Source organism: Phalaenopsis equestris, unplaced genomic scaffold (assembly GCF_001263595.1).
Source record: "Phalaenopsis equestris unplaced genomic scaffold, ASM126359v1 Scaffold000085, whole genome shotgun sequence".
In the NCBI taxonomy this organism is placed as follows: Eukaryota; Viridiplantae; Streptophyta; class Magnoliopsida; order Asparagales; family Orchidaceae; genus Phalaenopsis; species Phalaenopsis equestris.
The window spans coordinates 117,813-129,360 of NW_018164527.1; the positions used below are offsets into that span (position 1 = coordinate 117,813).

The 11,548-nt window shown below is 33.5% G+C and overlaps 1 protein-coding gene across 1 annotated transcript in view; it reads left to right on the plus strand.

The window, feature by feature from the left end:
• Window positions 1–6,814, plus strand: part of LOC110019897 — a 104,778-nt gene extending 97,964 nt beyond the window's left edge. Inside the window, exons 19-21 of the mRNA XM_020717763.1 lie at window positions 2,081–2,167; window positions 5,826–5,912; window positions 6,563–6,814. Coding sequence (XP_020573422.1) covers window positions 2,081–2,167; window positions 5,826–5,912; window positions 6,563–6,613 — 225 coding nt within the window. The 3' untranslated portion in view covers window positions 6,614–6,814. The remainder of the gene's footprint in view (window positions 1–2,080; window positions 2,168–5,825; window positions 5,913–6,562) is intronic.
• The last annotated feature ends 4,734 nt before the right edge of the window (window positions 6,815–11,548 follow it).

The following is an 11,548-nucleotide window of genomic DNA, read 5'->3' on the forward strand; positions in this document are numbered from 1 at the left end:
CCTGTATGGCAATTCATTACGATTTTGGTTTTAGAATGCTATGAAACCTGCTTTACTACTCCTAACAACATCAATAGGATAGTTCTTGCTTCAAGAATGGCAAAGCCATTGTGGGTCTTGTACGATGCCACTTTTATCAAATTTTACCATGCTAAAAGATTGAGAACAGCGGGCTGCCTTTTTTTATTCTTTCATCTCTGCTTCTTCTGACAGGTAATCTATCTCTATATGCTTCAACTGGCGTCTCATTTATGTATTATTTAATATGCATCTCATCTCTATATCCTCGAACAAGCACCTCATCTCTATATCTTCCAATAGACACTTCAGCTCTAGGCCTCCATTGATAATGTACCCCAAAGCATTATGAGTTGTTTTTTTCTCCACTGGAATTATCCTTACGGAAGGAATTCAGGAGCTTCTCTTGCTCTCCTTCACAGATTTCACTATTACGATCAATAATAATCCCACCCTACAGCTCTGGGCCTTTTTCTCAATGGCATCGAGTTGATGTAGTACTTGACATATTAGTTATTGTATACCACCCACAGTAGATTTCTAATCAGATTCTAACAATTGTCTCAACGGTGACTTGGTTGGGATTTCAGGTATAGGTAGGTGGAAGGAGGGAAAAGAAAATTTTTGGGGCTTGATAAGGGGGATTTTAGAAACTTTAGGATAGAACTAGGGTTAAGCTATCTGTGATATCAAATGATACATGATCTAACCCAAACCACAATAGAGCAATGATATTATTGTTGAAATTCAAATAGACAGTTACAAAAACCCAAACAACGGAACAAAAATCCACGACCCGTTTCCGCGAGTATCGCAACATCCGGATCCCTGTTAATTTCTTTTTTTTTTTTATTTCAGTTTTAGCAAGTTTCCATCTTTCATTTTATTTCTTTGTATTCCTTTCTTATTTTCCTATTTTTCAATTTGGTAATTTTCCATTTGAGACTTTTTATGTTTTGTATGTTTTGGGATGCAGTTTTTGCTTAGTTTATAATTTGAGTTTTCTCTCTTAAATTTTCTCTCCTAAGTGTTGTATCATTTTCTTTTGGAAGTGGTGCGTCGGTATTGCTTAGAAACTAGTGGCGGAACCTCCTCGCCTTCCATATCTTGCCGTATCACCATCCAACCTGCTGTTTTCAGTCAAGAAGCCTGTCGAACTTGCGTCTACGTGCTGTTTGTTCGCGGAAACTTGCTGTCCTCTGCTTCCGAGTCGCTGCCCTGCCGCTGATCAATTCCAAACCTTGTACCTTTTTCCAAATACCCTTGTTCTCGCAGATTTTTGTTTCCTGGCCATTCCACAACAACCTCCCCGCATAATCTACTTCCTAAGTATCTTCTAGACGCCCTGGATGGTTTTTATAAATATTATATATAAATCAGTACTTGTTCATTTATCCAGCATAATTGACCATTTGAATTATTTTTATTTAAGCATCTCGTCTAAATATAAAACTTATCTGTAATGTTTTTTTAATATTTAGTATTAATATTGACCTCTTAATTGAAAACTAATTCTTTGGGCCTAAACTAATTGCATATCTAAAATATCATACTGCTTAACTCTATTTTCCGCTCGTACGAAATCATCTTTATCTTCTCTGCCAATCTGTGACTTGCTTTCCGAAACAGTACATATTAGAAAATTCTGAACTGGTTTTGTACGGACAAACCTGGTTCATCTTGTATTTGTTTTGTTGTTTGTGTCATTGAGGGGAGTTTTTTAACATAATTACGGATCCTGGCTTTGTTTAGGAAGTATTTTCACAATTGCTATTATCCACATGAAAATTACCCTCCAGTCCCTTGGCGGCTATTATATTGTGCATCTGGTTAAGGATTCATTTTTATCTTGCACGGTTCTTGTACCCACTCTTCACCACCTGTATATTCGTTAATTATTTGGCTTATTACTACGAAGCACATTAACATATGAAATAATTTTAATTTTAAAATAGTAGCGGCATCCTTGTTTTTATGTTAATTTTGTCATCGTTGTTATTCTTTACGCTTTTTACACTTTCGTGTTTAGTTATAATCATTCTCTGACTCATTAATTCTGCAGGCGGGATTTTTTCTGAATAACTATAGTCACTTATGGCATGAGCATGTAAATAGACTCTTTGATCTTTACTCTTCTGGAAAACTTAAGGTACTTTCTTCTGTAATCTTTAAACTTTTACTAGTTCAAGCTTGTCGGTTTGATGTCTATCAAGAAACAGTTTTTTTTTTAAATATTATTTTGGAATAAAAATCAAACATCAAGCACAAGGCCATTACTAATATCATATCAGAGACTTTTGGAGGCGTTCATTTTTCATATATCTCGGTACCTTAACACTTGCTTTTGACCAATACCTATGTAACTTTTATTTTTTGTATTCTATTTCATTTGTCCAAATCTAATCAAAATTATTGCCCTAAAATGCAGTACACTATAATTAACGTGTATTAGCCATTCAGATGCAAACCAGCTATTGAATTTAGGGGGAGTCATTAATAATGTAGTAGGTGCATGTAAACAAAAGTTTGGTATAGTTTGCATTTGAGGATAGTTTTATAATGATGTGACAGAATTAGTTGTCCCAATTGAATAGATGCCAAGTTCGATGAGAATTTGTGAATGACATCTATATTATGGCGACCCAAAAAAATTTTGCCTATAATTGACAAGGACAGCAATTTAGCAAGTTCAGAGATCTCATTTTTAGAGAAAAGGATTGTAAGTTTGCCTTGATATGAAGATGGTTGCTTATCTTGTGGTGGAAATGAATCTTATCGAAAATGAAATGGAAAATTCACAGATGGAGAGGGATGCAATCTTGAGTTTGATTATCCACCCACAAGTTTTGCATGGAAATGAAAATTATGAGCAACAACAGGCGCAATATTGTTGAACTGTAAGTATCAGAATAAGCATCCAAGATCATAGGAGCTATCAATATAAGAGGCTAAGTGTCACGGCCCGGCCCGGTGAGCTTGGAATTTCCAAGGCGGAAATTTATATTTGGAGGGAGGAAATTCTCTAGCAGTTTCAGTTTATCACACTCATGAAAATCCAAAACACAAAAGTGTCATTCTAATTAATAAAACTTATATTTACAATAATTTGTTTAAATTTAAACGTTTACATTTACAGTTTAGTTTATTTTTCTGCATAAATGTCAATTGTTTTGGTAGAGAGATTCACTGTAAATCTTCAAGAGCAATATCATTATTCTAGACAAACTTCTTTATAAGCTTGGACGATTTTAATGCATGCTACTAGATCATTAAAATTTAATTAAGCTAATCCTTTCCTTTGCTTATATTTTTTCCGCTCGAGTTTGTGGTGTTTTTGGGTTGACCAATTCATCATAAGTCTGTTTGTAATTTGAGCAACAATGAGGCTAATGGGCATCATAAGTCTGTTTGTAATTTGAGCAACAATGAGACTAATGGGAGCTGGAGCTGGAGCACAGTTAAGACTGTAATTTGAGATGCAAAGTTGTGTGGCCAAAAATATGCATGAAAAATGGTTAATCAGTCGTAGAGATTACGACAATGAGGGGGGTTTTAGAAAAGAAAATTCCATAGCAGAGCTCTATAGAAATTCTTTCTTCAATTCATCATAAATTCTATAGAAATTGTTTCTTCAATTCATCATAAATTCTAATAATTAATCATAGGTTATGACCCTAATTATAGAAAATATGGCTTATTGAAATATTGTAAAACTTCATTTTGAATTAATAGAGATGATCAAACTAATACTAACATTGCATGCTAACCAAGTTGAATACAAAATAGGCTCTTGATGAATGACTTGCACTACATCGAAGGAGGAAGAAAGAAGACTGAATCACAAATTTGTAAATCCCAGTAGAAAACTTATGTTATACGGTTTAACCCAAATGACGACGCGACGATATACATTTTTTTATTGATTTCAAAAGGGGCACAAGGACAACGCTACAAATTAACACAACACAGATAATGATAAATGCAACTTGCGGAAATAAAAACAAAAGCAAATAATAAAAGATAAAAACAATCATCTCGAGCAGGTGCTCAGAGGGTGGTGATAGGATGCAGACACGACCGGCGGAAGGGTCGGTAGAGTGGCGGGGGCTCATGCTGAGGTATAGCGATAGCTGACGGGATGCTACTGACTTGCGTTCACATGGCCTGCACAGGGGAGGAGCCGCGTGGTTGTCCTGAGTAGAAATGGGTGATGGCAGGATCTATAGATGGTTGGGGCGAGCAGGAGGGGCAAATGGTATCTCGTCTGTGCGGAGGGAAGTATTAGGCTGGGATGTTTGCTGAGGATGGAAGGGACTGCTTGGGGATAACATCACCTTGGGCGAGGTATAGCCGAAGCACTGCTTTCCTTCAAATACAACCCTCGGAGAGGGTATGCCTTAGTGGCATACCTAAAATCAGAGAATGATCAAAACTGTTTTGCAATCAGCACACAACAATTATAAATAAGATGTGAGTGGAGGGTAGATTAGGTAAGTAGGAAAATAGGTAAAGATTAAAGGAGAGTGGAAAGGAAAAGACAAGATAATGAAATGCAGTCCAAGAAGGAAGGAAAGGCTTAGGCGAGGGAGACATTAGAGCAGGAGAAGAAGATGGGCAGAAGCTTCCACTCGGTCATGGCTTGTCGGGTTCGGCAGGAAGGCTGGACCGGTCAATTGTATGCGCCGGTCCGAACCCAAGCCCGCGTCAAGCCAAAAATATGCAGAAAAATGGTTAAGCAGTTGTAGAGATGACGAGAATGAGGGAGATTTTAGAAAAGAGAATTCAAGAGTGGAGGTCTATAGAAATTCTTTCTTCAATTCATCATAAATTCTAATGATTAATCACATGTTTATGATCTTAAATACAGAAAATATGGCTTTTTGAAATATTTCAAAACTTCATTTTGAACAAATAGAGATGCTCAAACTAATAATAACATTGAACTTGCTAACCAAGTTGAATACAAAATAGGCTCCTGACCAAGGACTTACTACATCAAAGGAGGAAGAAAGAAGATTGAATCACATATTTGTAAATCCCAGTAGAAAAATTATGTTATACGGTTTAGTAGTTATACTGAAGATGATATTGTGTTGCAATAGAACACATCCATGCTTTCTAGAGAAAATTAATTAGAATAGAACCTGTTAAAAATTTTAATTTGCATACTTGCCAAAATGAAATTTGATGAATGAAGTTGATTAGGACAAGGAATTGAACTAATTGTTTAACAATCTATTTTAAAGAAGGGTAATTCAGGCAGAATAATTACTATGTCATCCTGAGTTTGGAAACCCTATTTGTCCTCTATTTTTTTATAAAAAAGAAATAAATATTGTCAAAAATTAATAATGAGCAGTATGGATTTTCATTTGATGAAATAAAGATAAAGATTCTTCCTGCATGTAACGGATTAGTAGGATTTGCTTTTGTTAGCGAAATAAAATATAAAAAAAAATTCAGACATTGTATGAACTTACAAAAAGACGATCAGAGTGGCATAATTTTTTTTAAAAAAAAAATAAGCTTTAAAACATCATTGAGCTCTCCCAGTCAATATCCACTTAGTGTAATTCAGCTTCCTAATATTGAAGAGAGCAGTCTAAGCAACTATTTTTGAGATATTTACTCTTTTAAAGTGCATGCTAAGGTGTGTTGGATTTACTTGCGATGGTTTATATTTCCTGTAGCAATTATCTTGGATCTTATTTTGTCCGGTTTATTTTTTTCATTTCAAATTAACTCAATTGTCAAATATGTTAGATTTTTTTTTTTTTCTAATAAATTTGTTTATGTGAATGGAATAGGTTGCTGTGGATCCTAAGAAGTTTTTGGGTCTTGCTTCCGTAGCTGATGCAGTTGAGCATCTACATTCTGGTCAAAGCCTTGGCAAGGTAAACTATAGATATGCTTTTCTTTTTCTATTGTTCTTGCACAAGGCTTTGTACAAATTTAATCTCACACGGAGGAGAAATCCGTTATGCTGGAGTCATGTCTCAATCGTTTACATACATACCACCCAATTCTTATTTATTTACATATCTAACATCGATAATTTAGTTTTTATATTTACACGACCAAAATCTTTCATATCACATCAAACATACGACTATTGTTATTTTAAAATAGTGAACTGCACATTTTCATCCATAGGGAAGGTGGCATGTATGTAAATCTTCCACACACACACACACACACACACACACACACACACACACACACACACACACATATATATACATATTATTTTTAGTGGTTCAAACTTTAAGCTGAATGATGATAGCTAGATGGACCAGAAATTGCTCTATTAATGTGTCACACACACACACACACACATATATATATACATATTATTTTTAGTGGAATGGTCAGAGGCTATTATACGAGCCCCGACCATCCCTTTTGCGCCTAAGAATTTGAGTATCACACCCTAGACTTGGAGGGAATTTATGTATTTATGTATACTCAGGAAAGTTGCCTTTTATTTCCACAATTTTGTTTCCATTAACACTAAACTAACATTACTGCAATATTGTAAATGCAGGTGGTGGTGTGCATCGACCCAGCATTCGGTCAGCAAAATGCAAAATTATAAGCATGTATTTAACGAAATGATAAAATGGTTGTGGAAACGAAGGTGCTTTATTATTATTATCACTCATTCTGGTTTTGATTGTTACCAGGGAACCAGTTCAATAAAATTCATTCAGGTAGAGTGAGTTGAAATGCCCCGAATGTATGAATTAATACACGTCCAATAATAAACTGCTTTTATAATTCTATGTTTTATAGTTTTAGTGCCACATTTCTGATTTGGAATTTAGAATCTTGTCGCTCTTTTAACGGCAAAAAGTAACTAGTTCAATGTTATATATTATTTATTTTAAAATAATTGTAGTTTTATTAAAAAATTTTATTTAAATTCTTATATCATAAAAGATAAAAGTGGAACTTGACCTAAAGTTGGGAATTGGGATGGACTTATTATTTCAATGTGCACAAAAATAAGGAAATGTATTATTAGAATATTGCAACAATGCATTTCATAATTAGACTGTTAGGAGTTATAGTGAGAAATAATTTATTCATTTAAGAAGTTATGATGAATAAATTATTTTCTTAGAATTAAGGAGATTTCATTTCCTATTTCATATTTATTTCATTGGATAATGAATTATTTGTTTTTTTATTTTATGTTATTTCTTATATCTTCTAATAATTAATATGAATTGATTATTGGAGATATCAGGTGATATATCTTTTTCATATCATTTTTTTTATTAGTATCATTTTTTTTATTAGTTTTTCTATTATAGGATTCTTGTAAGAGTTATTTATACACCAGTTCATATCAATGAAATAATTAAGTATTCCGCATTATTCTAAATTTCAATATGATATTAAAGTAAACACGATTCTGAGTCTTACCATCTCCTCTTCCACGTTGAAACCCTCATCTATCTTTTTTTTTAGGTCGAAACACATGACAAACAAAACTCAAAATTCAGTCAAGCTTAAATCTAGCAAATTCAACAATTCGAACGACCTCTTTTATCTTCACTACTCATATTAACCCGATCTCGTGCTCATTACACAACCAGTGAATGAAGAAAACTACAATATTTGGACTCGTGTCATGTTGATGGCTCTTAACATCAAAAACAAAGAAGGTTTCGTTAACGACACCATCAAAGAACCACCAGAGACGTCCACCGCATAATTTCAATAATGGACGCACTGCAACAACCTTGTCAATGCATGGTTGTTTAATTCAATTGCAGAAGAGATTGGTGCAAGTATAATATACAATGAGAGTGCCCATGAAATCTGGCTCGACTTGAAGGAACATTTTTTTCTCTTACCAATAGCGTTCATATTTTTCATGTCGAAGAAGTCATCCACGATTGCAAGCAAGGCGATATGACAGTTGGAGCTTATTACACCAAGCTCAAAGGCCTATGGGATGAACGTGACACCCTCTATAACATTCCTAAATGCATGTGTGGTGCCATGAAGGAAGTGATGCAGTTTCAGCAAAACCAGAAAATCATGAAATTTCTCATGGGGCTTAATGAAATATACACGGGTATAAGAGGGCAGATTTTGCTCATGGATCCCCTTGCTAATGTCAGCAAGACACATTCTCTCACGCTTCAAGAGGAAAAACAACTTGGGATGAACAATGTAAGTGCACCGCAGTTGAAAGTTTCGACTTTTGCCTTGAAGAATAATGCACGAAAACCAAAGAAGGTTTTCATGCCTAAAGATCCTCATTTAAATTGTGAAAAATGTGACAAAATTGGGCATACCTCAGACAAATGTCTCGCACATCTCAAATGTGATTATTGTGGATGGCAGGGACACACCATCAATGACTATAGGAAGCTGAAAAGAGTCAATCAAGCGACCAATAAACCTGAACGGAAAAATTTTGCCCCCAAAGCCATCCATGCAGATACCAATACATCGATGAGTCATGCACCATTCACCCTTACAACCGAACAATATCGATGTCTCATATCATTACTTGCAGATAACAAATATAATTTGATGGCTAATCATGTTAGCAAGACATCAACCATGAGTGATATCTCAGGTAAAATCTTGTGCCTCTGTTTTTAACAAAGAAATGCACTAGATTCTTGACACAAAAGCCACGTATCACGTGGTATATTCAACCAATCTACTTACTACAAAATTCAGTGTCACCAATTGAAAAATTCACTCGCCTAACGGGGCTACTACAACTATCACGCACATAGACAACATCCATTTTGCAGACTTCATTCTACAAAATGTTTTATGTGTCACTTTCTTCAAATTAAATTTGATTTTCATTAGCAAATTTGTGATTGATTCACAATGTCTTGTCATTTTTAATAACCACACTTGTGTGCTGCAAAACCAACAATCAGGGAAGATGATTGGGACGGGAACTAAAAGTGGATGACTCTATTAGCTTGATATTCTACAAAAGAGCGAGTGCAATGTTGCTACTTCAGCATCCCCAAATCTCTGGCTTAAACGTCTAGGCCACCCATCGAATAAAGCTTTCCAGCTTGTTTCCTTTTTCAATTATAGATAATAAAATTTGTAATGTTTTTGATTGATTAATTTGTCTATTGGCTAAGCAAACTCGTTCATCTTTTCAAACTAGTTTCATTGGCTCAAAAACACCTTCTAAAGTAATTCACATTGACATTTGGGGAGGATACCAAGTTTCTTCAACAACAAGAGCACAGTATTTTCTCATAATTGTTGATGATTATACTTGATGCACATAGACTTTTTTGATGAACCATAAATCAGATACACATTCATACATCATCAAGTTCATAAACCTCATTGAAACACAATTCAGTTTAAAGGTCAAAATCATTTGAAGTGATAATGGTCCTGAATTCATATTGAGGAATCTTTATCTCGACGAAGGCATCATTCACCAATCCAGTTGTGTCTTCACTCTGCAACAAATGGTGTAGTCAAAAGAAAACATCGTCACTTACTCAACATAGCCCGAGTCTTATTGTTTCAAGCTAATTTACCCAAAAAGTTTTGGGGAGATGTAATCAAAACTGCAACTTATCTAATTAACCGAACTCCAACACCCCCTCTCCAATGAAAGACTCCTTTTGAAATGCTCTTCCAAACACAACCCACATATGATCATTTGTGCATGTTTGAGTGTCTTTGTTTTGCTTCAACACATCATCAGGGGCCAACCAAGTTTGATCTCAGAGTCATTCGATGTCTTTTCTTAGGGTATCCATACACGCAAAAGGGTTATAGAGTCTATAACCTTTCAATTGGGAAGATTTTTGTATCACGAGATGTTCATTTCCATGAAAACATTTTTTCTTCCCCTTATTTCGCTACAGATAAAGGCTCAATTTTGCACTTCACCACCCACGCTGACATATCTTCATTCGATGAATTTCCTCAAGAAGATATTCCACATTGAGCATCGAGATTGATTATCATCTCATATGAAAGAAAGTTCAAAAAGGAATAAAAAAATTGACTCATGTGTCTACTTTAGAACAACCAACGAATGTTTTCACAAAACCACTAAGCTCTTCTCAATTCTCTATACTATTCAGCAAGTTAAGAATTAGTAACATACATTCTTAACTTAAGGGGGGTGTTTGGAGTTACTATAGGAAATAATTTATTTTTGTAAGAAGTTGTGATGAATAAATTATTTCTTTATAATTAAGAAGATATTTCCTTTCCTAAATTATATTTTTTTTTCCTTGGATTAGGAATTATTTGTTTCCTATTTTATATTATTTCATATATCTTCTAATAATTAATATAAATTGATTATTGGAGATATCAGGTGATATATCTTTACTTTCATATCATTTTTTTTATTATTTTCTTTATTATAGGATTCTTATAAGAATTATTTATACCCGCGTTCATACAAATGAAACAATCAAGTATTCAACTTTATTCCGCATTATTCTGAATTTCAACTGACTTCTCTAAATTTTAAAGCTTATATTATGCACTCTTTTAATGTTTGTTGTTGCTTAATTTGCTTCCAACATTTTTTCTTAATTTTTCAAATAATATGATAGATAATAGAAAAAAAAACAAAAATTGGTAAGCGTTAAATTAAAAGATTTGAAATTTGTTAAATTTATTTTTTGTCAGAGTTTAGATTAATTAGTTATATAAATATTCTAATCATCCTAAATTAAATCAAAGAACTTTGAAATTCAACATAATAAAAAAATAATTTTGAGCATCTTAGTATAAATTTTAAGGGATACGTACATACAAACCATTCAAAATATTGATATTTATAAATTAACAGTCTAGGTGATTTTTTTTATTTATTGAATTGTTGTATTTTCACACATGTCATGACCAAACTATTTAGAATTTGATAAACATGAAAAATATGGGCTGGGTTTTTATATTTGATATTTGTGATATTTGTGTGAGAATGTGAAAAATGGAAAATGAGTGATTGATTTGTACATTGCGAATTTCGAAGGGTTTGTGTATGTAATTGCAGCTAATTTTTAACTACAAATTTATAGATTTAGGAGGTACCCATGCATCAATTTATGTAAATTGTAGCAACAGGCAATTTTTAATAAATGACTCACAAAAATTTATTGTCGATGAGAGGCAAAAGTTAGGAAAAATTTTCTATCCTAACTCTGGAGTTACGTGCTAACTCCCAATAATATACTGTCATGTGTGTTATATCAGACTCATCTAAAAAAATTAAACTAGAATTGCGAACTACGCAATATCTCGAAATAATCCCGAAATAACTTTTGTGGGTTATTTCGGAGTTATTAAAGTAAAATATATGTTTCTCTTCGATAATTTAAAAATAATCTCGAAATTAAAATATATGCGTTTCTCTTCGATAATTTAAAAATAATCTCGAAATAATTTATATGATATTATTTTAAATTTATTAGAGTGAAATATATAAATTTATCTCCAATAACCCAAAATAATCTCAAAATAAAATCCCACTTTTCCTTCAAGATTATTAGCCCGCAGG